Raw genomic sequence first — 25853 nt, forward strand, 5'->3', positions numbered from 1 at the left:
TGAAGCTTCAGTGAATCGTGATCACACCATGGCACTCCAGCCTAGGCAACAGAATGAGATCCTGTCTCAGAACAAAAACCAGAAACAGGCCAAGGTTGGGGAAGGGTAGGGAACGGACTTCAGAGGACTGGCCAGGCTGAAAGCGTCCATCTGCCAGGTCCGCAGGCTGGAGAATGTCTTGGGTGACAGGGTCTGACCTGTGCCCTGGAGCTCCCTCTGGTGGCAAGTGCTGGGGAGGCACTGGGGATGCGGCTGCAGCCAGGGAGCCCCTGGAGCGGCCGGTGGGGAGTGGGGCGAGGAGGAGGGAGGCCAACCCACGGGTGGTGCTGACCAGGGACTCAACAGGCCAAGCCCCCGGGGCCGGGGCACTGGGCTTGTCCCTACCCCAGGTCGGGGTGGGCAGGTTGAGGGCAGGAAGCCCCCCTCACCCATGGCTGTGGCTTGTGGGAAACACCTGCTAGTAGCTTCCTGCCCTGACCTAGCCCTGTGGACTAAGCAGGGAAAAGCAAGTGTCCTGAGGCTGCGGGCTGGGGTGGGAGGCTGATCCTCATCCACCAGCCCAGGGTCACCTTCCTGCTGCAAAGGAACTGGAAGGGGGGAGCTGTGGCCCCAGAGGTCTTTCACTTGAGGGTGAGCCTTCTATGTGCGCCCAGACACTGGACACCACACAGCCCTACTTCACTCCATTCACAGGTAGGGAAACTGAGGCTGGGAGGCGCCGTCAGAGCCACCCATGGGGCCAGCCTGCCCTCTTTCGCCCTCTGCAGGCCACGCGGAGGAACTGCCCCACCTCCCCGGGGCGCCCCGGCAGGTGCCAAGCTACAGCCACAGAACCGCCTGACCCCGAACTCTCCGTGCAGAGAACAGACTTGCCCGGATACGGGGTGAAAAATGAGCCGCGTGCAGCAGGGGCAGTCTCGGTCCCCTGCCTGCTCCGCCCACGGCGAGAGTTCCTGGGGCCTCGGGTTTTCCCCCTTCCGCTGGCTGCTCGGAACCGCGGGACCGACCCACCGGGCCGCCCTGCCTCCCCTCCAGCTGGGCGCCACCTGGACTCCAAGTGCTGGTTTACAAGGCACACAGGAGACCTTTATGGGGGTGAGCTGGCGCCTCACCAGCGTCCGCTCGGCGCGCCCCGGGGACAGTGAAGGCTTGGGGCGCCTCTGCAGAGTCGCCAGCACGGTGGGCGCAGCCAGATGCCTCTGGGAGAAGAGCGCAGCGCCCGAGGGTCCCCTGGCCTACGAGGGCTGAGCCGGGTCCTGACTGGATCGGGCGCTGCCGCGTGACGCCCGGCGAGGGGCGGCCCGGAGGCTTCCCGGCGGCGGCGCACGGCGGGTCCGGTCCTGGTCGGTCCTGGCGCAGCGCGGCGGTAGCGGGCGCCTCCTGGCGGGCGCGGACGGAGCGCGGCGCCTTTGGCGGGGCGGGGCGGGCGGGCAGAGCCGCTGCTGTCGCCGCGGCCGCCGGGCGGAGCCAGCGGATCGTCCTGCGATGCCTGAGCGCCCTGCCTGGCAAAGCGGCGATGCCCAGCGGCGCGGCGGGCGGCGGTTTTGGCAAGCGCAGAGATGCTGGGCCGCGGCAATATATGGCGGAGCGCGCCCCGCCATGGCTTCCTGCACCAGGCTGCGCAGCTGGGTTGCTCCTGAAGAACGTGATGCCTGGGCGCTGGAGCCCGGCGAGTCGCATTCTACGCGCCTGCCCGAGCTCCGGAGGCCGCGCACTGCGGCCAGCTGCCGCGCCCTCATGCCACGTGCGGATTTGGTTGGCGCGCGCGGATTCCCGGCGGGCGCTGGGCGGCGGCGCGGGCCTGAGCTCTCCCCGCCGGGCCTCCCCTGCCCTCCCGCCGGCCGGCGCCAGTGGCCTCCGGGGAGGTGGCCTGGCCGCCAGCCTGGTCTCAGTCCAGCTGACATCGCGGTGCTCGGCTGAGTCACGGCACCCGTGCCCTCTGCAGCGCGCTCTCTGGGGCCGCTGTGGGCGGGGTCAAGGGCGCCCCAGGACTTGGCCTTCCGGCGGGAGGCCCTTGGCTGCCAGGACAGAGTGGGCAGGCCCCGGGGGCTCTAATCCAACTCCTGAGGTCTCCATGGTCCTTGGGCCCAGCCTCTCTGGGGCCCCAGCGGAGACCCTGTCCTTCCCTCTCTCCGCCCCTCCCCTGCCCTTGGGCCGAGGCCTGCCATAGAGGTTGGTCCCAGGCATCTCTCCCAGCCCTCCCCTGCGACTCCTCTCCCCAAGTACATCCATGACCTGCCTCATGCCTCCTGCCACTGGGAATGTCCTTGTGCTAGCCTCGGCCAGCCTGAATCTCTGCACCCCTTTGTCCTTTGGGGTCAGTTCTCCCTGAGCCTGATCCACGCTATTCCCTCCTGGTCCCCCACCTCCTCTGGGGGCTGGGTCTACAGTTTGGAGCTGTGACCACCAGGTTCCCAGCACTGCCTGGGCAGCCAGTGGACCTGAGGGTGCGGGACACACAGCCGTCAGGGACAGAAGTCCTGTGTGGAGCGAGGGGCTTGGGGGTATGGGTGTCCTGCCGTACCCCCAGCTGGCCAGCTTGGCTCCAGCCTGGGAAGGGAAGGGACACCTCCCAGGCCCCAGGCCTGGGCCAGCTTGGGTTTCTGAAAGCCCTTGGGATTGTCCAGGCCAGGGCCCAGAGCAGGTGGGGGCCTGAGGCGGACACATCCTCTTGCCCAGTCAGCGCCCGGGCGGGACCCCTTGGGCTGCACCAGTCCCTGCCTGTTTATCTTTCAACATGCACTGCAGGAAACCGAGGCTGCAGTCAGGTGGGGTGGCCATCATAACCATGGCTGGCAGGATTCCCCTGGGCACCTGGCCTTGGCAGGGAGCCTGGGTTAGGTACACGCCCTGGCCAGGCACCTGGAACTGGCTGAGTGGAGTCCCATGGATCAGGCCTGCAGTCCTTGGCATTGGGTCACTGGGGACAGCAAAGCAGGGCCAAGGGAACAGGGATGTGACGTGTGGCATGCATTACTATTAGCCCCCGGAGGTTGCTGTCAGGAAGGTCCCCACTGGGCCTGGGAGCAGAGGCTGGAATGGTGGCCCCTGTTCCAGTGGGGACAATGCTTAGGGAAGGCGGTGTGGCCTATGAGGGCGCCTGGCAAGCAGATGGGAAGTGTGCACTGTCCTGACCGCAAGAGTGGCTCCCAGCTGCTAGTTTGGACTGCCCCCCAGGACCTTTCTGGGTCCCCACCCTACAGGGCTCCCAGGGGCCCACTGGGCCACAGTGGAGGTCCTTAGCCTGTGGCTGGAGCAGGTGGGGAACTGTTTCCCCCAGGGAGGCGGAGTCCTTGCCAGGCTTGTGATGTGGGGCTGGGGCTGGCTGGACACTGGGCACACTCCTACCAGGTCCCTGCTTTCCTGGGAAGGATCTTAGACATCAGAGCTGGACTCTTGGGGCCAGGCTTGGATGACAGAGGTTGGCCCTGCGTGCCATGCGCCCTGCTGGGGCAGGGGTGCACCCTGGGCAGAGCCCAGGGTCTGGTGGGTGGGTACCAAGGACCTCCGTGCTGCTAGCAGACTCCTCCAAGCTCTTTGCCTCAGTTCCCCTGTCTGTGTGACCTACCTCCTCTTAGTTAGCTGGACGTGGGTCTGCCCTTGGGCTACAGGCTGTTCTTGGTGAAGGGACAGGCTCACTGTCATGAAGTCACTGGGATGGCAGGTGGCAGTGCCACCTTCGGATCTCACCTGTTCTGCCTCCGACACAGTACGCGGGAGCTACAGGGAGGGGTCATGCCCAGAGAGGGCACCCAGGCCTCCAGGCGACGTGAAGGCACTGGGCTGGTCTTGAGGGACGGAGGTTGGACCACCTGGAGGCACCCATGTGGGGCACCCAGGGCGTGCCAGACCTGTGCTGCCGCCTGTAACCAGATGCTCCTGTGGCGCCTGCCGCCCGCCAGCCAGGACTCTCCTCCTCCTCCCAGTAGCTCGTGCGAGGCCGTTGCTATAGCAATGGGGAAGGCAGCTGGGCCTGTTGCTGCAGTTACAGCGCCCGTAGCAGGCCGGGTGTGGGCAGGGCTAGCGCCCTGCGCTGTGACCCCTGCCTCTGACATTGCCCCAGTCCGGCAGCCACCCTTGCCCTGGTGCCTGTTGGTGCGCACAGTGCCTCGACGAGCCCTGGGCTCTATCCTGGCTCAGGGAGTGGGTAGAGGCTGGCACAGGCTGGGGCGGGCATGGGGCACCCACAGCATGATGTTCCTGGCCACAGAGCCCTATTGTCCAAGCACAGTAAACACAGCAGCCGCCCCCACCCCAGGGACCGGGGGCTTGGCCCGGACCACACAGCACACTGGGGGCTCTGAAGGGTTTTGGGATGGGGATGAGGACAAAGGATGCCTCCGAGTTGGGTGCTCGCCCTTGAGGGCAGGGCCCCTCTGTCCTGTGGGTCTCAGAGAGGGCTGGTCTGCCAAGGGCTCTCCGGAGAGTAGCTGGCCCAAGCTCCTCCTCCTCCCTGAGCTGGGGGCTGGGATACAAGAACCAGTGAAGTCCTTGGTTTTCAGGTGAAGTGAGCAAAGTGCTTCTTTCTCACTCCACGCAGGTCCCGCTAGGGCTCACCTTGGTGCCCAGCCTGGGCTAGCAGGAGATGACCTTGGGAAACTGAACTCCAAGGCCCAAGACTGGCTGCCCCGGGTCAGGGGAGGGAACAGGGCAGAAAGAGGTGCCTTTGGGCCGGGCGCAGTGACTCACGCCTGTAATCCCAGCACTTTGGGAGGCCGAGGCGGGTGGATCACGAGATCAGGAGATCGAGACCATCCTGGCTAACATGGTGAAACCCCATCTCTACTAAAAATAGAAAAAATTAGCCGGGTGTGGTGGCGGCCACCTGTAGTCCCAGCTACTTGGGAGGCTGAGGCAGGAGAATGGTGTGAACTCGGGGGGCGGAGCTTGCAGTGAGCTGAGATTGCACCACTGCACTCCAGCCTGGGCAACAGAGCAAGACTCCATCTCAAAACAAAACAAACAAACAAAAAAGGTGCCTTTGCCTCAGGGACTGGGGCTGTCAGACCCCTTACCGGGTCTTCTCCGAGGCTCAGGGCCCTGGGCTCAGGCCAGGTGTCTCTGAGCCAGGCCTCCTCATCTCCCCAGGCCCCTGTACTGGTGGGGAGGAAGGGGGAGGAAGGTGAACCTGGGGCAGTGTGAGAACTGTAGGTGGGGCCAGTGGCTCAGATGGTCCTCAAGATTTTGCCCAGGTAGCCCTGGAGGTAGGGAGGAAGAAGATGAGCTGGGATATACATGGGTCAGAGTAGACCACAAGCTGGCCAATTCGTCACGGTAGGCCCTGAGGCTCCTCAGAGGGCAGGTAGGCCCACTGTGGGCTGGGGACCAGAAACCTGATTTGCTGAGCCAGACAATCCTTACCCTCAGTACCCTGGAAGGGGCTCAGACCTTCAGTGGTCCCGAAGGGCCTGTGCTCACCTTTCCTGGCCCCAGGGAGCATGTGGTCCTGGCTGGGCTGGGCTGGGCCGGTCCTGTGGGAGGCTGGGGAGGGCCTGGGCGAGCACAGGTCTGTCCTGTCCCTCACTGGGCCCACCCTTTCCAGTGGGTCCTGGCCTTCGAGATCTTCATCCCCCTGGTGCTGTTCTTCATCCTGCTGGGGCTGCGGCAGAAGAAACCCACCATCTCCGTGAAGGAAGGTGAGCGCGGCGGGAGGCCCCGGGCACAGCTGGGGGAGCGCGGAGGGGGAGCCCTCCCGGCACCTCGCACGCCTGCACTGTGTGTGCACATCTGCACATGGGCGTCCTGTTCCCAGAGTCCCTGAGGTGTGGTGCCTGCTCCTCTGTGCGGTCCTGGGCCGCGCCTCCTGGCTGGGCTGTGGAGGTCGGGGCTGGCCTGTGGCCACGAATGATGATGCCAATGCCTGTTCCTGGTGATGTGGGCACTCACTGGTCTCCTCTGTTCTGTTTTGACCCCCCCACCCCCGCATGGTCTCTTGTCCTCGGCTGGCATGCAGTCTGTAAGTGAGCGGCCGCCTCCTCCTGGCTGGCCTGGGCAGCAGCTACGGGGGGCCCACGGGCCGTCCTGGCTTGAGCGCCCTCCCCGCTTTCATTAACAGCCCTCCCAGGCCCCCTGCTGGCCTCAGGAACAGCTGGCTCCAGACGGGGGGTGGTGGGCAGTGAAGTGGGCTGTGGTAGGGAGTGAGAGGCCGGGCCACCTAAAGCCACAACTGTTGCCTAGGTCAAGCTGAGGCAGCATCTCTCTGCCTGGCCTTGCCTTCTAGGGGTGGGGCGTCTCGGCTTCTGGGTGGAGTCTGGGCTGAGGCTGGGCTGGTCTGGGCTGGCCTGGGCGGAGGCTCGGCTGGGCTGGGCTGGTCTCGGCTGGTCTGGGCTGGTCTGGGCTGGCCTGGGCGGAGGCTCGGCTGGGCTGGGCTGGCCTGGGCTGAGGATGGGCTGGCCTGGGCTGGGGCTGGAGCGGCCTGGTTACTCTCCCTTCATACTCCTTCAGGCTCCTGCACTCACTCTGCTAACCAGCTGGCCAGAGGTCAGAGGTCACTGCCCAGAGGGGGTCCTATGTCCTCCCCTGGTCTCTGTAGGCAGTGCCACAGCTGAAATGTTTTCGGGGGGAGAGTGCCAGGGCACGTGGGCCTGCACTGGCCAAAGGGAAAGGAATGCTCTGGGAGTTATGGCAGAAGGGGTGGTGAGTGGCTCTTTGACCTCTGACCTGCTGGAGTCGTTTGCCCCAGAATGCTTAGCCTGTAGCCCAGCTGGGGCCAGGGCTCTGTGCTGCCTCCTCCCTAACGCTGCTTCTCCTTCCTGACTTTCTCTAAATTTCTCCTCTCGGCCTCTGTCTCCTTCCCCTTCTGGATTCCTCTCTCTCTCTCTCCCCTTTCACCCCGACCCTGCCCTCTCCTGTGGGTCCGCCAGCCTTCTACACAGCGGCGCCCCTGACGTCCGCCGGCATTCTGCCTGTCATGCAGTCGCTGTGCCCGGAAGGCCAGCGGGACGAGTTCGGCTTCCTGCAGTACGCCAACTCCACGTGAGTGCCCACCCGCCCCTCGGAGTACCCACCCCTCCCCAGCCCATCCAGTGAGTGACATCTGCCCTGGTGCAGGGTCACGCAGCTGCTCGAGCGCCTGGACCGTGTGGTGGAGGAAGGCAACCTGTTCGACCCAGCGCGGCCCAGCCTGGGCTCAGAGCTCGAGGCCCTGCGCCAGCATCTGGAGGCCCTCAGTGCGGGCCCAGGCACCTCGGGGAGCCACCTGGACAGATCCACAGGTGTGCCCTGTGCAGGGAAGTTGGGGGACAGGGCTGCGGGCCTAGCTCTGCTGTCACTGGACTGAAACCCACATCCACCCTGGGCCCCTCCACCTGCCCTGAGCTCCCAGCCATGCGCAGGCTGCAGTGGCAGAGCTGTGGTGTTGGGCTCGGCTCCGAGCCCATGTGGGACACCTTGCCAAGGTGCAGCGGCCTCTCAGCCTCGCCTTCCTGCCTGTCCAGTGTCTTCCTTCTCTCTGGACTCGGTGGCCAGAGACCCGCAGGAGCTCTGGCGTTTCCTGACGCAAAACCTGTCGCTGCCCAATAGCACAGCCCAAGCCCTCCTGGCCGCCCGTGTGGACCCTCCCGAGGTGAGGCAAGGACAGCTCCCAGCCCTGGCCACTCCCTTCTGCCCCCACCATGCCCCCTGGTTGCTGAGCCATCCTCAGGACTCTGTCTGAGCCACGCCCCCACCGTCTGAGCCACGCCCCACACCCCATCTGAGCCACGCCCCCACCATCTGAGCCACGCCCCACACCCCATCTGAGCCACGCCCCCACACCCCATCTGAGCCACACCCCCACACCCCATCTGAGCCACGCCCCCACACCCCCATCTGAGCCACGCCCCCACACCTCCCAGGTCTACCACCTGCTCTTTGGTCCCTCGTCTGCCCTGGATTCACAGTCCGGCCTCCACAAGGGTCAGGAGCCCTGGAGCCACCTAGGGAGCAATCCCCTGTTCCGGATGGAGGTTAGGGCATCCATGTGTGGGATGGGACTGGAGTGCTGCCTGCCTCTGGGGGTGCTTCTGCTCCGTGGGTGAGGAAAGGGCCCCCTTAGTGACTTGGAGCTCCTCCTGGGAGAGGGGGAGGGTCCCAGGGGTCTATGGCAGGCACAAGGGGTAGAGGCATGTCGTAGGACCCAGGCAGGTTGAAGCCTGAGGCCCTGGTGGTTGGGGACAAAGTCCTTGCTGTGTCTCCACTGATCCCTGTGCCCACCCCAGGAGCTGCTGCTGGCTCCTGCCCTCCTGGAACAGCTCACCTGTACGCCAGGCTCCGGGAAGCTGGGCCGAATCCTCACTGTGCCTGAGAGTCAGAAGGGGGCCCTGCAGGGCTACCAGGATGCTGTCTGCAGTGGGCAGGCTGCTGCACGTGCCAGGCGCTTCTCTGGGCTGGCCGATGAGCTCCGGAACCAGCTGGACATGGCCAAGGTCTCCCAGCAGGTGAGGCCATGCCTGCCCACTGCCTGCTGCTTGCTGCCTGAGTTGAAAGAGGGGCTGGGGCTGCTTGGAGAGCTCGGGGCTCCTGGGCCCAGGCTGTGCGTGGGATGCTGCCTGTGGGTGGGTATCTAATGGCGCCATGGCTGGTGCCCCACCCCTGCTCACCATCCCAGCTCCTGTCCTGGGCTCCCGTTACCCAGGCTACAGACTCCCTCCCAGCATCCCCAGCTTGTGCCTCCCAGCTGCTGTCTCCCAGCTCCGCACCTGACCTATCACCCACCTGCAGTCCATCTCACTCCTCACTGCCCACATGCCTGTTTCCTCTCAGCTGGGCCTGGATGCCCCCAACGGCTCAGACTCCCCGCCACAGGCGCCATCCCCACGGAGGCTGCAGGCGCTTCTGGGGGACCTGCTGGATGCCCAGAAGGTTCTGCAGGATGTGGATGTCTTGTCGGCCCTGGCCCTGCTACTGCCCCAGGGTGCCTGCACTGGCCGGACCCCCGGACCCCCAGCCAGCGGTGCGGGTGGGGTGGCCAATGGCACTGGGGCAGGGACAGTCGTGGGCCCCAACGCCACCGCTGAGGAGGGCGCACCCTCTGCTGCAGCACCGGCCTCCCCGGACACGCTGCAGGGCCAGTGCTCAGCCTTCGTGCAGCTCTGGGCCGGCCTGCAGCCCATATTGTGTGGCAACAACCGGTAGGTGGGCGGCAGGGGAATGGGGGTGAGGAGGACAGCCAGGGGCAGGGCCTGAGCCCTGACTCTAGGCCCTGGCTCTGGAGGTCTCATTTGGCGCCCTGCCCTGTGGGCCAAAGTCCCGCCCCATCCCGATGCCCCTCCCACTCTCACGGCCCCGCCCCCTAATGGCCTGGCCCTGCCTCCTGTCCCCTGCCCCAGCACCATTGAGCCCGAGGCGCTGCGGCGGGGCAACATGAGCTCCCTGGGCTTCACGAGCAAGGAGCAGCGGAACCTGGGCCTCCTCGTGCACCTCATGACCAGCAACCCCAAAATCCTGTACGCGCCTGCGGGCTCTGAGGTCGACCGTGTCATCCTCAAGGTGCGTGGGTCTAGGACACTTGACAGGCAGAGTGGGAGGAGGTCTCTGCAGGCTTGGGACCCCTGGGCAGAGGGGGTCGGCAGAACTGACATGGGAGGGGTACCGGGGTGCAGCTTCGGGTACACAGGCTCTGCAGGTGGGGGACCAGGGGGCCGCTTTTCCTTTAGGGAGCTCCAGGGGCTGCTGTGGGAAGGCACTGGAGAGTCTGTTCCGGCAGGGTCCCCCGGCTGGGTGTGGCCGGTCCAGGGCAGTGCTGGTGGAGGACGGGTGTGTCCAGAGACCTTCCAGAGTGTTCCGTGGGCGGGCAGCTGGGTAGTTTGCGTTCTGGGTGAGAGGTCCTGTCTGGAACAAGCAGAGGCCAGGGCTGGACATTGGCCTGGGAGAGGAGGGCCTGTGGACGAGGCCAATTCTGGGTGTAGAGGGGCGTCCCTAGAATAAGGGTGGGAAAAATGAGGGTGGAGCATGGGGTGCTTAAGGGACACATGGAGAGAGGTCCAGCAAAGGAGCTGGTGGGCACAGCTGGGCAGTTGGGGGTCCAGAGGCCATGCTGCCCTGGGAGTGGAGGGCAAAGCAAGTTTCACGTGAGCGCTGCAGAAAGGTGTGGAGAGCCCGGGCGTGGGACTCATGCTTGAAATCCCAGCACTTTGGGAGGCCATGGTGGGAGGATCGCTTGAGCTCAGGAGTTTGAGACAAGCCTGAGCAACATAGCGGAACCCCATCTCTACCAAAAATAAAAAAGTTAGCCAGGTGTGGTCGTGGGCACCTGTAATCCTAGGTACTTGGAGGGCTGAGGCGGGAGGATCCCTTGAGCCTGGGAGGTGGAGGCTGCAGTGAGCCGGGACTGCACCACTGCACTCCAGCGTGGGTGACTGAGATCCTGTCTCAGGGGGAAAAAAAAAAAACGTGGGGAGGGTTGGTTGTTCGCAACAGGTCAGCCACTGGGGAGGTGAGTGGGGTGAGAGCCCCCAAGCCGGCGGGCGTCCGTCAGGAAACTCCATGCCCCTGCCTCACCCTCTGCAGGCCAATGAGACTTTTGCCTTTGTGGGCAACGTGACTCACTATGCCCAGGTCTGGCTCAACATCTCGGCCGAGATTCGCAGCTTCCTGGAGCAGGGCAGGCTGCAGCAACACCTGCACTGGCTACAGCAGGTGCCAAGGGTGCCCGCGAGGGAGGCAGCCGCAGGTGGCGCGGGGAGCCCCTCTCTGCCCGGCTCAGTAGGCCTGCAGGCCCCCCTCTGAGCTGCTCCTCTACCCCTAGTACGTAGCGGAGCTGCGGCTGCACCCCGAGGCACTGAACCTGTCGCTGGATGAGCTGCCGCCGGCCCTGAGACAGGACAACTTCTCGCTGCCCAGTGGCATGGCCCTCCTGCAGCAGCTGGATACCATTGACAACGCGGCCTGCGGCTGGATCCAGTTCATGTCCAAGGTGAGGTGGGGCCGCCAAGCCAACCCCCATACCCCCTGCCTCGTGCATGCCCAAGTGGGCTCCAGCGATGCCCCTCCCCCTAGGTGAGCGTGGACATCTTCAAGGGCTTCCCAGACGAGGAGAGCATTGTCAACTACACGCTCAACCAGGCCTACCAGGACAACGTCACTGTGTTTGCCAGTGAGCTGCCTTCCCCGCTCCGCCGCAGCCCCCCACAGACCTCTTCCTCCCCAGCCCAGCCCCACTTGTCCCCCTGTGCCCTCCCACTCCGTGGCCCCGCCCTGGCCTTGCCCCCTCACCCGCCACTACCCTTCCCCACCCCTGCCCCTTCCAAACGGCCCCACCCACAACCCTCCCCCTCCCTGCACCTCCCCACTTCTGCCCACCTTTACCCTGGGGCCCCCACCCCAGCCCTGCCCCACCTTTCCCTGGACCCTCCTGTCCCCGCCCCCACGCCTTGGCCCCACCCCCGTGCCTTGCCCCCACCCCCACCTCTTGGCCCCGCCCCTACATCTTGGCCCCGCCCCAACCTCCCGGCCCCAGGTGTGATCTTCCAGACCCGGAAGGACGGCTCGCTCCCGCCGCACGTGCACTATAAGATCCGCCAGAACTCCAGCTTCACCGAGAAAACCAACGAGATCCGCCGCGCCTACTGGCGGCCTGGGCCCAATACTGGCGGCCGCTTCTACTTCCTCTACGGCTTCGTCTGGATCCAGGGTGAGGGGCGGGCCCGGAAGACCGGCCTCAGGATTCATGGGGGAGGACGGGTGGGACGACAGGAGGGCCTGCCCGGCACCTGATGGCGGCCCCTACCCACAGACATGATGGAACGCGCCATCATCGACACCTTTGTGGGGCACGACGTGGTGGAGCCGGGCAGCTACGTGCAGATGTTCCCCTACCCCTGCTACACGCGCGATGAGTGAGTGCCGGGCGCCCGGGGCTGGGCTGGGGCAGGGGCTGAGTGGCGCCTGAGCGTGGCCTCCCCACAGCTTCCTGTTCGTCATCGAGCACATGATGCCGCTGTGCATGGTGATCTCCTGGGTCTACTCCGTGGCCATGACCATCCAGCACATCGTGGCGGAGAAGGAGCACCGGCTCAAGGAGGTGCGGCGGGCCGGGACCCTCCCTGGAGGCGCGGGCTGGCAGGGAGGGGCGGCGTCCTCCCCGGGGCCTGCCCCAAGCCCCTGGCCCACCCGCAGGTGATGAAGACCATGGGCCTGAACAACGCGGTGCACTGGGTGGCCTGGTTCATCACCGGCTTTGTGCAGCTGTCCATCTCCGTGACAGCGCTCACCGCCATCCTGAAGTACGGCCAGGTGCTCATGCACAGCCACGTGGTCATCATCTGGCTCTTCCTGGCCGTCTATGCCGTGGCTACCATCATGTTCTGGTGAGCACGGGCCATGGTGGCAGGGACCTGGGGCAGGCACTGGCCCAGCAAGCTCACCCCACACCCTCTCGGAGCCCCCTGGACCCTGGCAGAGGCTTGCCCAGGAGACCGGGAGTGTGGGTGGCTGACGGCGCGCATGGCCCCTGCCCACCCAGTTTCCTGGTGTCCGTGCTGTACTCCAAGGCCAAGCTGGCCTCTGCCTGCGGCGGCATCATCTACTTCCTGAGCTACGTGCCCTATATGTATGTGGCAATCCGAGAGGAGGTGGCGCATGATAAGATCACGGCCTTCGAGAAGTGCATCGCGGTGAGAGTCGCGGGCAGGCGGGCGGCTGGGTTGCCTGGCCACCCCATGCGCTGACACCACTGCCTCCTCAGTCCCTCATGTCCACGACGGCCTTTGGCCTGGGCTCCAAGTACTTCGCGCTGTACGAGGTGGCTGGTGTGGGCATCCAGTGGCACACCTTCAGCCAGTCCCCAGTGGAGGGGGATGACTTCAACCTGCTCCTGGCTGTCACCATGCTGATGGTGGACGCCGTGGTCTACGGCATCCTCACATGGTACATCGAGGCTGTGCACCCAGGTACTGGCCAGCCCTTGGAGGGCAGGGGAGAGGCGGGGTCCCCAGCCAGGGTTGGGGACCAGCGCTCTGGGTCCACTCCTGGACGCAGCACGGGTGGCTCCCTGGGTGGGCACATGGCCCACGTGGTGGATGGTCACCCCAGGCCCTAGGTCAGCCTCCCCTCCCCTCCCCGACCCCCAGGCATGTACGGGCTGCCCCGGCCCTGGTACTTCCCACTGCAGAAGTCCTACTGGCTGGGCAGTGGGCGGACAGAAGCCTGGGAGTGGAGCTGGCCGTGGGCACGCACCCCCCGCCTCAGTGTCATGGAGGAGGACCAGGCCTGTGCCATGGAGAGCCGGCGCTTTGGTGAGGCTGGCGCCAGAATGGTGGCGTGGGTGGGCGCTGGGTTTGGAGTCCTGGGTGGCCTTGGTGCCGCCCCTACCCTGCTGATCCACAGCCCTGGTGCAGAGGAGACACGTGGCATGGAGGAGGAGCCCACTCACCTGCCTCTGGTAGTCTGCGTGGACAAACTCACCAAGGTCTACAAGGATGACAAGAAGCTGGCCCTGAACAAGCTGAGCCTGAACCTCTACGAGAACCAAGTGGTCTCCTTCCTGGGCCACAACGGGGCGGGCAAGACCACCACCATGTGAGTGTTCAGAGGGGCGAGGCCGTGGGCATCTGCTGACCAGAGCAGGAGTCCTAGTCAGGGGCAGAGTGGGGCCCCTGCAGAGGGCGTGGGGTCATGACCCCGCCCACCTACCCAGGTCCATCCTGACCGGCCTGTTCCCTCCGACGTCGGGTTCCGCCACCATCTATGGGCACGACATCCGCACGGAGATGGATGAGATCCGCAAGAACCTGGGCATGTGCCCGCAGCACAACGTGCTGTTTGACCGGCTCACGGTGGAGGAGCACCTCTGGTTCTACTCACGGCTCAAAAGCATGGCCCAGGAGGAGATCCGCAGAGAGATGGACAAGTGGGTGGGCACAGGGTGGGGCGGAGCGGGTGGGGAGAGGCCCTGGGGCTGTGCATAGCCCCAGCCCCATGCCACACCTCCCTGTCCCAGGATGATCGAGGACTTGGAGCTCTCCAACAAGCGGCACTCGCTGGTGCAGACACTGTCGGGTGGCATGAAGCGCAAGCTGTCCGTGGCCATCGCCTTTGTGGGCGGCTCTCGTGCCATCATCCTGGATGAGCCCACGGCGGGCGTGGACCCTTACGCGCGCCGCGCCATCTGGGACCTCATCCTGAAGTACAAGCCGGGTGAGTGGGGTGCCGTGCAGGCAGGGGTGCAGACGGTGCCTTCCCTGCCGCCTGACCCTGGGTCTGGCCTTGCCCTAGGCCGCACCATCCTTCTGTCCACCCACCACATGGACGAGGCTGACCTGCTTGGGGACCGCATTGCCATCATCTCTCACGGGAAGCTCAAGTGCTGCGGCTCCCCGCTCTTCCTCAAGGGCACCTATGGTGATGGGTACCGCCTCACGCTGGTCAAGCGGCCCGCCGAGTCGGGGGGCCCCCAAGGTCTGTGTTGAAGCTGCCTGAGCTGGCCTCGGGCCACCCCGTCCCTGGGACCCCCACCTGAGAATCCACGATGGAGGGGCTGGGTCCTCAGCATCACCCACTGGGCCCAGGATACCTGCTGGGGCCTGGCCCACCCTCTCCAACGCCCATATCTTGGAGAGGCTGGGTCCTCACCGTCACCCACTGGGCCCGGGATACCTGCTGGGGCCTGGCCAGCCCTCTCCAACGCCCATATCTTGACTCAGTTGGGTTCCCATCGGGGGTCCCTCCCCCTAGCCCCTGAGTGAATTCCTCCCTGCTCCCACAGCCCCCACAGAGCCAGGGCTGGCATCCAGCCCCCCAGGTCGCACCCCGCTGAGCAGCTGCTCCGAGCTCCAGGTGTCCCAGTTCATCCGCAAGCACGTGGCCTCCTGCCTGCTGGTCTCAGACACAAGCACGGAGCTCTCCTACATCCTGCCCAGTGAGGCTGCCAAGAAGGGGGCTTTCGAGCGCCTCTTCCAGGTGTGAGGGCCAAAAGCAGGCCAGGGCCTAAGGGTTGGGGGGCAGTTGCAGGCGGTGGAGGTGGACGCACCCCTGCCTGGGCGTCCCTGCCGCAGCCTCCCCCTCCACTGCCCCCACAGCACCTGGAGCGCAGCCTGGACGCGCTGCACCTCAGTAGCTTTGGGCTGATGGACACCACCCTGGAGGAGGTGTTCCTCAAGGTGTCGGAGGAGGATCAGTCGCTGGAGAACAGTGAGGCCGGTGAGGGGCCCGGGCTACTTGCTCAGCCCACCCCACCCACAAAGTCCCAGCTCGGGCCTGTGCTGTCACTCCTGCCTGGTGTCTGGGGGCGCCACCTTGATCCTGGGTGGCATCCCCAGGGTTAGCCTGGGGTCCTGGGTGGGTGGTCATGGTGGCCAGAGGTCCCGGACAGGTGTATGACCCTGGGAACTGGTTAAAGATCGGGCATGGGGGTCCTGGGCAGGCCTAGGGGCCAGTAACTCTGAGCATCCCCTCGGCCCTTCCGCTGCGGCAGATGTGAAGGAGTCCAGGAAGGACGTGCTCCCCGGGGCGGAGGGCACGGTGTCTGGGGAGGGTCACGCCGGCAACCTGGCCCGGTGCTCGGAGCTGGCCCAGTCACAGGCATCGCTTCAGTCGGCGTCATCTGTGGGCTCTGCCCGTGGTGACGAGGGAGCTGGCTACGCCGACGTCTATGGCGACTACCGCCCCCTGTTTGATAACCCACAGGACCCAGACAACGTCAGCCTGCAAGGTGGGGGTGGCCGGGTGAGGCCAGGGCAGCCGGGGAGGGGGAGCGGGGTTAGAGGGGAGCAGCGTGGGGGCAGCCAGTGGGGAGAGGGTAGCGTGCAGCCACCTGCTCAGCCCCTACCTGTCTGCACAGAGGCTGAGGCGGAGGCCCTGTCGAGGGTTGGCCAGGGCAGCCGCAAGCTGGACGGCGGGTGGCTGAAGGTGCGCCAGTTCCACGGGCTGCTGGTCAAACGCTTCCACTGTGCCCGCCGCAACTCCAAGGCACTCTTCTCCCAGATCCTGCTGCCGGCCTTCTTCGTCTGCGTGGCCATGACCGTGGCTCTGTCCGTCCCCGAGATTGGTAGGCCACCGGCTGGGCGGGCGTGCCGGGCTTATGTCCCCCCTTTCCACCGGGAGCCCTGAGGATGCCCTCTCCCAGGCTTCCTGACTCTGGGCCTCACCCCGCACCTGAGGCTGGGCACACGCCGGGGTTCATCCGGGAGTCCTGCCTCTTCGGGGCCCAGATCCCAGGCGTGGATCCTTTGGGGTTGGTGGAAGGGGACCGAGGCCTGGGGGCTGCTGGCCAGTGGGCAGAACCTGCTCAGGCCTCCGTGCTCTCCCTGCCAGGTGACCTGCCTCCACTGGTCCTGTCACCTTCCCAGTACCACAACTACACCCAGCCCCGTGGCAACTTCATCCCCTACGCCAACGAGGAGCGCCGCGAGTACCGGTGAGGCCGCTGGCGGGGGCAGCCTTGGTGGGTGGGGTGGGCGAGGGAGCAGAGACGGGCAGCCCCACCTCACACTGTGGGTGCCCGCAGGCTGCGGCTGTCACCCGACGCCAGCCCCCAGCAGCTCGTGAGCACATTCCGGCTGCCGTCGGGGGTGGGCGCCACCTGCGTGCTCAAGTCTCCGGCCAACGGCTCTCTGGGGCCCACGTTGAACCTGAGCAGCGGGGAGTCGCGCCTGCTGGCGGCTCGGTTCTTCGACAGCATGTGCTTGGAGTCCTTCACGCAGGGGCTGCCGCTGTCCAACTTCGTGCCGCCCCCACCCTCGCCTGCCCCGTCTGATTCCCCAGCGTCCCTGGACGAGGACCCGCAGGCCTGGAACGTCTCGCTGCCACCCACTGCCGGGCCAGGTAGCGGTTCCGGGGGCCGGCTGGGGGGCAGGGGCAGCGAGGGGTCCTTCTCACCGCACCACGCTGTGCCCACAGAAATGTGGACGTCGGCGCCCTCCCTGCCGCACCTGGTACGGGAGCCCGTCCGCTGCACCTGCTCCGCGCAGGGCACCGGCTTCTCCTGCCCCAGCAGTGTGGGCGGGCACCCGCCCCAGATGCGGGTGGTCACAGGCGACATCCTGACCGACATCACCGGCCACAACGTCTCTGAGTACCTGCTCTTCACCTCTGACCGCTTCCGACTGCACCGGTGAGCTGGGTGGGGAGGCTGTGGGCGAGGGCGGCCGGCCACCAGCCACCTGGTCTCAACTCCTGTCCCTCTAGCCTCACTGCCTGCCTAGCCTCACCGCCCCTCCCACCTGCCTGCCCAGGTATGGGGCCATCACCTTTGGCAACGTCCTCAAGTCCATCCCAGCCTCATTTGGCACCAGGGCCCCACCCATGGTGCGGAAGATCGCGGTGCGCAGGGCTGCCCAGGTGAGCAAGGCTGCGGCCCTGGGGCTTCGCGGTGTGTAGCGCCGCCTGAGGTCTGCAGAGACCCACGGGGCTCCTGGGGCCTTTGTCCTCTTCGTGCTGCAGGTTTTCTACAACAACAAGGGCTATCACAGCATGCCCACCTACCTCAACAGCCTCAACAACGCCATCCTGCGTGCCAACCTGCCCAAGAGCAAGGGCAACCCGGCAGCTTACGGTGAGCTGGTGCAGGCGGGGCCGGGCGGGGAGGAGCTGGGGCTGGGCCGGATGGCGCAGAGGCCTGAAGCTGCCACCCCCACCCCGCCGTGTGCAGGCATCACCGTCACCAACCATCCCATGAACAAGACCAGTGCCAGCCTCTCCCTGGACTACCTGTAAGTGTGGCCAGTGCGGATGAGGCGGGGCAGGTGGGCGCTGCAGCCCGGCCGTGAGGACTGAGGGCTTCCTTGCTCCAGGCTGCAGGGCACAGATGTCGTCATCGCCATCTTCATCATCGTGGCCATGTCGTTCGTGCCGGCCAGCTTCGTCGTCTTCCTCGTGGCCGAGAAGTCCACCAAGGCGAAGCACTTGCAGTTTGTCAGCGGCTGCAACCCCGTCATCTACTGGCTGGCGAACTACGTGTGGGACATGGTGCGCCCGGCGTGGCCACGGGGGTGCCCCGGCCCTTCTCATCCCCCATCCCCGCCCTGCCCTGGGTCTCTCACCAGCCACCCCCACCCCTGCAGCTCAACTACCTGGTCCCCGCTACCTGCTGCGTCATCATCCTGTTTGTGTTCGACTTGCCGGCCTACACATCGCCCACCAACTTCCCTGCTGTCCTCTCCCTCTTCCTGCTCTATGGGTAAGGGGGAGCGGATGAGGGAGTGGCCTTAGGTGGGGCCGGGGCTGCCTGGTGACCACTGCCCGCCACCGGCCCACAGGTGGTCCATCACGCCCATCATGTACCCGGCCTCCTTCTGGTTTGAGGTCCCCAGCTCGGCCTACGTGTTCCTCATTGTCATCAATCTCTTCATCGGCATCACTGCCACGGTGGCCACCTTCCTGCTACAGCTCTTCGAGCACGACAAGGTGGGGTGGCGGCGACATGGCGGGGGCGGCGGGCCCTGCAGAGGCTGTGCGCCTGACCCCGACCACCCCGCAGGACCTGAAGGTTGTCAACAGTTACCTGAAAAGCTGCTTCCTGATTTTCCCCAACTACAATCTGGGCCACGGGCTCATGGAGATGGCCTACAACGAGTACATCAATGAGTACTACGCCAAGATTGGTGAGGGGGCCCGTGGGGTGGGGGAGGCGGTTGGGGCCCCTCAAGGCCTAGAGCACAGGCCTGAGCTGGCTCCCCACAGGCCAGTTTGACAAGATGAAGTCCCCATTCGAATGGGACATTGTCACCCGCGGGCTGGTGGCCATGGCGGTCGAGGGCGTCGTGGGCTTCCTCCTGACCATCATGTGTAATTCTCTGGCCGACCCACAGTGGTGAGAGTATAAGCGTGGGAGTAGGGGCAGGGGCAGAGCGGGAGCAGGGATAAGGGTCAGGGAGTGGGAGGCAGGGTGGGGCAGGGATATAGGGCAGAGAGGTAAGAGACAGGGGATGGGAAAGAGAGCAGAGGGCGTGAGACTGAGTGGTGAGGGGCAGTCTTGAGTGGCCAGCTGCTGGACGCTGTCCATCCTGTCCCCCAAGGCGCATGCCTGTGTCTACCAAGCCTGTGGAGGATGATGTGGACGTGGCTAGCGAGCGGCAGCGGAAGTGCCTCAGGGGAATGCGACAGCGACATGGTGAATTGAGCACGACAAAGGAGTGGAGCTCTGGCGTTTGGGGTGGGGCCTGGGTGGGGTGGGCCAGGGCCAGGGCCAGGGGGGTGGGGCCCCAGCAGTGGAGGTGAAGCCTGGGTGGGCATGGCCCTGAGCTCTGGGGGTGGGGCCTGCATGGGGTGGGGCCATGGGGCATGTGGGCAGGTCCCTGGGCTCTGGAGGTGGGGCAGGGCCTAGGTGGGGTGGGGCCAGAGGGGCAGGGTGGGAGCAGGATGGGGTTGAGGGCGTTGCACCCCACGCCCCCATGCCCCCATGCCCCGCTGAGCGGGCAAGCTCCTGGCCAGGTCTACAAGTCCCGGAAGATTGGCCGCATCCTGGCCGTTGACCGCCTGTGCCTGGGTGTGCGTCCTGGCGAGTGCTTCGGGCTTCTGGGCGTCAACGGTGCGGGCAAGACCAGCACCTTCAAGATGCTGACCGGCGACGAGAGCACGACGGGGGGCGAGGCCTTCGTCAATGGACACAGGTGCGGCGGGAGCCCTGGGTGGGCGGGGCCGCCGCGTCCCCACGCGCTGACAGCTGCCGTGTCCCCAGCGTGCTGAAGGAGCTGCTCCAGGTGCAACAGAGCCTCGGCTACTGCCCTCAGTGCGACGCGCTGTTCGACGAGCTCACAGCCCGGGAGCACCTGCAGCTGTACACGCGGCTGCGTGGGATCTCCTGGAAGGATGAGGCCCGGGTGAGGATCTGCAGGGTGGGGCAGGGAGCCAGCGCGCTGGGCGGCCCTGCCTGCGCTGACATCTGCGTTCCCCGGCCAGGTGGTGAAGTGGGCTCTGGAGAAGCTGGAGCTGACCAAGTACGCAGACAAGCCGGCCGGCACCTACAGCGGCGGCAACAAGCGGAAGCTCTCCACGGCCATCGCCCTCATTGGGTACCCAGCCTTCATCTTCCTGGTAAGCCCTGGGTGGGGTGGGGGGCGGCTGCCTGGCCTTTGACTTCCTGGTGAGCACGGGCAGGGGCAGCGTTCAGGCCGGGGTGTGTGGGCCTGGCAGCGGCTGAGCCTGCCGCCCATCTCCAGGACGAGCCCACCACAGGCATGGACCCCAAGGCCCGGCGCTTCCTCTGGAACCTCATCCTCGACCTCATCAAGACAGGACGTTCGGTGGTGCTGACATCACACAGGTGAGGGTGCCCCCACCCTCCCCCCGTGCCCCCACCCCGCAGCACCCCTTCTGGTGCCAGCCTGTGTGTGTCCCGCAGCATGGAGGAGTGTGAGGCGTTGTGTACGCGGTTGGCCATCATGGTGAACGGTCGCCTGCGGTGCCTGGGCAGCATTCAGCACCTGAAGAACCGGTGAGCCAGGGCGGGGCCAGGGGTGGGCTGGGGCGGGGCCAGGGGCGGGCTGGGGCGGGCCCAGGGGTGGGACCAGGCAGTGGGGCCCGGAGTGGGGGCGGCTGCAGGGCTGTGGGGCCATGGGAGCTGGGGGGACTGGGGTTGTGGGGACTGGGGCAGTGGGGCCAGGGGAGGGGCCTGGAAGACTGTGGGGGCTGTAGGACTGGGGGGCTATGGGAGGCTATGGGGCTTCCTGGGGTGCCTGTGGGGACTGTGGGGCTGGGAGGCTGGGGGGCTGGGGCTCTGGCCGGGCGGTGCAGGGCTCTGGCCCATGGGCCTGTCCCGCCAGGTTTGGAGATGGCTACATGATCACGGTGCGGACCAAGAGCAGCCAGAGCGTGAAGGACGTGGTGCGGTTCTTCAACCGCAGCTTCCCAGAAGCTATGCTCAAGGTGGGTGGTCCCAGGCGAGGTCGCGGAGCGGGTGCTGCGGGGTGGGGGTGCTGCCAGCGGCCTCTGACCTCCACCCCTGCAGGAGCGGCACCACACAAAGGTGCAGTACCAGCTCAAGTCGGAGCACATCTCGCTGGCCCAGGTGTTCAGCAAGATGGAGCAGGTGTCTGGCGTGCTGGGCATCGAGGACTACTCGGTCAGCCAGACCACATTGGACAACGTGAGTGCCCTGAGGGCACTGCGCACCACACCTACCCCTCCTCCCACCTGCCCTGCCCCCCTCCGCCCAGCCCCTCCCCATCCCCCTACCCCAGACCCGCCCCCTCCCCACACGCCTGCCCCACCCACCAGGTATTCGTGAACTTCGCCAAGAAGCAGAGCGACAACCTGGAGCAGCAGGAGACGGAGCCGCCGTCCGCACTGCAGTCCCCTCTTGGCTGCTTGCTCAGCCTGCTCCGGCCCCGGCCTGCCCCCACGGAGCTCCGGGCACTTGTGGCAGATGAGCCTGAGGACCTGGACACGGAGGACGAGGGCCTCATCAGCTTTGAGGAGGAGCGGGTGAGCAGCCTGCCCTCACGGCTGCCCAGGGCTCTGCCCACCGCACCTAGGCCGCCTGGCGGCTCCAGCCCCGGGTAGGGTAGGGGGAGAAGTGGCCCTAGGATGCTTGCTGTCTGGAGGTCAAGGGGGCAGAGCGGGCAAGGGAGACTTGCAGACAGGCCTGGAGAGACCAAACGCAGGGCCCAGACGTGCTGGAATCTTTGAGGGGCACAGAGCCAGGATGGGGCAGGGGGGGCCAGAGCCCGGGAACAGGGGACCAATGTAGAGTCAGTGACCCCCAGACTCGGCAGACAGAGGCCCAGGAGAGCCCAGACACAGAGGGAGCTCGTGGGGAGACCCTGCGTCCAGGCCCAGCCTGCAGGAGAACCAGGGCAGGCCAGCACAAGTGTCCTCAGCCCCACAAGGGGGTGGCACAGGACACCCCCTAAGCCTGATCTCCCCTGTGCACAGGCCCAGCTGTCCTTCAACACGGACACGCTCTGCTGACCACTCAGAGCTGGGCCAGGGAGGATACGCTCCGCTGACCACTCAGAGCTGTACCAGGGACTCGACCGTGGGGACAGATGTCCCCCAGTGCCTGCCAGGCCCTGGAGTGGAGATTGAGGACCAAGGGGCTTCTGGCCCTCCAGCCCCCGTACTCGGCCATGCCCTGTGGTCACTGAGGCTGCCGCCCCCAATTGTGCCAAAGGCTGACCCGGCCCGGGCTGCGCACACCCTCGCCCTGCTTTGCCTTAAAGCCTCATCATCTGCCCAGCCCCTCGCCCCTTCCTAGCTCTGCTCACCGCCCAAGGCGACACCGGCTGGACCAGGCACTGCCAGCCTTTCTCCTGCCCAGCCTTGGAACCAGCTTTTTATTCCTACAATGAAGGCTGACGCTGAGGGCGGACTGTGGACGGGGCTGGGTCAGTCGCGTATTTATTTTGCTTTGAGAAGAGGCTCCTCTGGCCCTGCTCTCCTGCAGGGAGGTGGCTGTCCCGCGGGAAGCCATCAGCTTGGGCCAGCTGGCAGGCAGCAGGAATGGAGAAGCTGGCCTTGCTGACCAGGCGAGGGCCAGAACCCCCCCTACCCCCAGCTGCTGTCGCTCTCCCACCCAGCTTGGCCCCCTGCCCGCCCACCTGCCTGGAAGCCGGGCCTGTACATAGCGCACAGATGTTTGTTTTCAATAAATAAACAAAACGCCTGAGGGCCTGTGTGTGTGAGGTGGGAGGGGCGGGGAAGATGGGCCCATCGGGTGGGTTAGTGCTCCAGAAGGCCCTGCCCCTCAGGCACAGGTGCTGGTGGGGGTGGCCGGGTCGGCCTGGAGGAGGGAAACTGAGGCAGGGTGGTTCACCATGGTTCACTGTCCCCCCCATCCCACCCTCAGGGATTGCTCCTGGCCCCCTTCCCCTTAGCCTTCATCTTCCCATCCACCCGCCCCCTCTAAGCCTCCTTCAGCCCTTGCTGCCCATGTGGGGCCTGCAGTGGCCTGGGCTGGGCTGTCTGCATGTCATGGAAGGGACAGGGAGGGCTTTCAGGAGGAGGTGACCTCCAGGAGGAGACTGAAGTCTGTGAAGATTACTTAAGGGAAGGGCATCCTAGCCACAGGGCAGGGCACAGGCCGAAGCCCCAGGGAGGCAGGACCCGGAAACTTTGAGGCTCATCGGCAGTGGAGCCTGGTGCACCGTGGGCAGGAGACGGGGGAGGGGCATGAATGGCCCCCAGAGCTCATGCCCCGTGATCTGGGCCAAGGTCAGACTCTTGCCTTAGGCTGTTTCAAGGCTCCTCAGGAGGGTGGAGGGTGGACTCAGGTGAGGGATGGTGCCACATGGGGGACAACAGGGGAGGGTCCCATGGGCTTGAGGGCACTGGCAGGCCTGGGTGGGCTAGGCTGACGCATCCACTTGGGTTCCTATGAGACGCTCGCCGTGGCCACCTGAGGGACAGTGGGATGGACATGCTGGCATCCCCGAGAGGCTGGGTCACTGGGGTGAAGCTGTCCTGGGCCCTGGGGGCAGCTAACTCTGGAAGAACCGGGAGGAACGCCCACTTACTGGAGGGGCTGGTGTAGGTTTGGTGGTCAACCAAGGGAAATGTGTGGGGGAGCCATCAGAAGGCAGGTCCCTCAGGGCTTCAGGTCGCAGCAGCCTCCGTCCTACAACTGTAGGGGCTGAATCACGGCAGGAAGAAGTCGAGAAAGGAACACGGCCCAGCCGAGGCCCAGGGAGACCCAGCGCACAGGACGAGGCCAGGCTGGACCTGGACAGCCACTCACAGACTGACACAGTTCACGGGGGCGTCATCTCTAGAGGCTTCATTTGTGATGATGTGTAATGCAGTGTTGAAAGCAAACACACCCCCCAGCATCTTCCTCAGAACAGTTTCTGCCGGGCACGGTGGCTCACACCTGTAATCCCAGCACTTTGGGAGGTTGAGGCGGGTGGATCACCTGAGGTTAGGAGTTCGAGACCAGTCTGGCCAACATGGTGAAACCCCCATCTCTACTAAAACTACAAAAATTAGCCGGTTGTGGTAGCAGGCACCTGTATTTCCAGGTGCTCTGGAGGCTGAGAGGCAGGAGAATCACTTGAACTCGGCAGGTAGAGGCTGCAGTGAGCCAAGATCGCACAATTGCACTCCAGCCTCGGCGACAGAGCGAGACTCTTTCTAAAAAAATAAATAAATAAATAAGAAAAGAAAAGAAAAGAAAAGAAAAGAGGCCAGGCGCGGTAGCTCAAGCCTGTAATCTCAGCACTTTGGGAGGCCGAGACGGGCGGATCACGAGGTCAAGAGATCGAGACCATCCTGGCTAACCCGGTGAAACCCCGTCTCTACTAAAAATACAAAAAACTAGCCGGGCGAGGTGGCGGGCGCCTGTAGTCCCAGCTACTCAGGAGGCTGAGGCAGGAGAATGGCGGGAACCCGGGAGGCGGAGCTTGCAGTGAGCTGAGATCCGGCCACTGCACTCCAGCCCGGGCGACAGAGCGAGACTCCATCTCAAAAAAAAAAAGAAAAGAAAAGAAAAGAAAAACCCAGGATCCAACCAGGAGGCACTCCTTGTGTTTTGCTGCCTTCCCCGGGGCCCCTCTGAGCCGTCCCCAGCCTTAGCATTCTTGCCCCTCCACGGGGACAGACTCCACAGGCCCAGGCTGAGCTCTGGATGTGTCTGATCATTTCCTCCTGGCCGGAGGCAGGTTGGACATTTTTGGCCAGAGCAGCACTGGGACATGCTGTGTCGGTCACCTCCAGGTGTCATCTGTCCCTCAGCAGGTGATGCTGAATGTGGCCGCCTGGTTGAGGCGCAGTTCTCCCTCCCTTAGATGTGGGAATGCCATCTGGGTGCTGCGTGGCCATGCGGCCAGCCTGTGCGCCACCCCACTGCGTGCCCCCCAACCCCCATCACCCAGGGCCAGCAGCTGCAAAATGGCCGTTTCCTGCATCTATTCCATTTCGACATCTACCAGCTGGCATTCTTCTCTCACCAAGGGCCCCCTCCACTTTAAAAAATCTATCAGTGGCCGGGTGCGGTGGCTCAAGCCTGTAATCCCAGCACTTCGGGAGGCCAAGACGGGCGGATCACGAGGTCAGGAGCTCGAGACCATCCTGGCTAACATGGTGAAACCCCGTCTCTACTAAAAAATACAAAAAAAAAAAAAAAAAAAAAAAAACTAGCCGGGCGAGGTGGTGGCCGCCTGTAGTCCCAGCTACTCAGGAGGCTGAGGCACAGGAGGCGTGGGCCAGGAGGTAGGGCAGTGAGAGCTGAGATCCCGGCCACTGCACTCCAGCCCTGGGCTACAGAGCTGAGACTCCGTCTCAAAAATAAAATAAAAATAAAAATGACGGTGGTGGCTCAAGCCTGCTCAATCCCAGCACTTTGGGAGCCAGTGGTGGATCACAAAGGTCAGGAGGTCGAGACTATCCCTAAGCTAACATGGAGTGAAACCGATCTCTACTAAAATACAAAACAGCGGTAGCGGTGGCCGAGGGCGCCTGTAGTCCAACTACTTAGGAGGCTGAGGCAGGGAGAATGGCGTGAACCAGTGAACACAGTGAAAGGCGAGATACAGCCACTGCACTCCAGCCTGGGAGACACAGTGAGACTCCGTCTCAAAAAAATAAATAAAATAAAATAAAAATAAAAAAAAAATCTATCTAGTACAGACTTGCAGGTTTAAAAAATGAATGTGTTAACATTCATTACTGTCATCTTTTAATTACTTATTTTGAGACAGGGTCTTGCTCTGTCACCCAGGCTGGAGTGTGGTGGTGCAATCATAACTCACTGCAGCCTCCAACTCCTGGGCTCAAGTGATCCTCCTGCCTCAGCCTCCTTTCAGACATGTGCCACCACACACAACTAATTTTTATTTTTATTTTCGTATAGATGGGGTCTCGCTGTATTGCCCAGGCTGGTCTTGAACTGCTGAGCTCAAGGGATACTCCCACTTTGGCCTTCCAGAGTATTGGGATTATAGGCATGAGCCACTGCATCTGGCTCTTTTAAAATTTTTTGATGGTAGTAAAATCTATGTAACATT

General features: G+C 64.6%; 1 protein-coding gene across 1 annotated transcript; it reads left to right on the forward strand.

Moving 5' to 3' along the window:
- Positions 1-34: 34 nt before the first annotated feature.
- ABCA2 (ATP binding cassette subfamily A member 2) lies at positions 35-22519 on the forward strand. Its single transcript, XM_031654733.1, has 49 exons — positions 35-1025; positions 5533-5636; positions 5954-5956; positions 6864-6975; positions 7051-7214; positions 7437-7564; positions 7836-7946; positions 8199-8417; positions 8743-9110; positions 9309-9468; positions 10489-10617; positions 10727-10894; positions 10978-11074; positions 11438-11611; positions 11714-11816; positions 11887-12001; positions 12097-12287; positions 12443-12593; positions 12665-12869; positions 13050-13214; positions 13317-13497; positions 13616-13828; positions 13919-14115; positions 14194-14376; positions 14684-14877; positions 14997-15117; positions 15392-15628; positions 15758-15964; positions 16231-16333; positions 16424-16740; positions 16816-17029; positions 17151-17256; positions 17359-17470; positions 17567-17627; positions 17709-17883; positions 17979-18094; positions 18174-18321; positions 18395-18518; positions 18598-18724; positions 18933-19027; positions 19337-19526; positions 19595-19736; positions 19816-19950; positions 20076-20179; positions 20258-20350; positions 20679-20781; positions 20864-21001; positions 21133-21339; positions 21790-22519. Exons 1-49 carry the CDS (start codon positions 892-894, stop codon positions 21823-21825), a joined length of 7380 nt encoding a protein of 2459 aa, XP_031510593.1. The 5' UTR covers positions 35-891; the 3' UTR covers positions 21826-22519.
- Positions 22520-25853: the final 3334 nt, after the last annotated feature.

The sequence above is a fragment of the Papio anubis genome, chromosome 13 (genome assembly GCF_008728515.1).
Source record: "Papio anubis isolate 15944 chromosome 13, Panubis1.0, whole genome shotgun sequence".
Classification (NCBI taxonomy): domain Eukaryota; kingdom Metazoa; phylum Chordata; class Mammalia; order Primates; family Cercopithecidae; genus Papio; species Papio anubis.

Coding starts and splice junctions, on each gene's coding strand:
- ABCA2 (XM_031654733.1), top strand. CDS start 892: ATGAGCCGCGTGCAGCAGGGGCAGTCTCGGTCCCCTGCCTGCTCCGCC. Junction 11,817..11,886: donor CCCTGCTACACGCGCGATGA/GTGAGTGCCGGG, acceptor GCCTCCCCACAG/CTTCCTGTTCGTCATCGAGC. Junction 12,288..12,442: donor GTGGCTACCATCATGTTCTG/GTGAGCACGGGC, acceptor CTGCCCACCCAG/TTTCCTGGTGTCCGTGCTGT.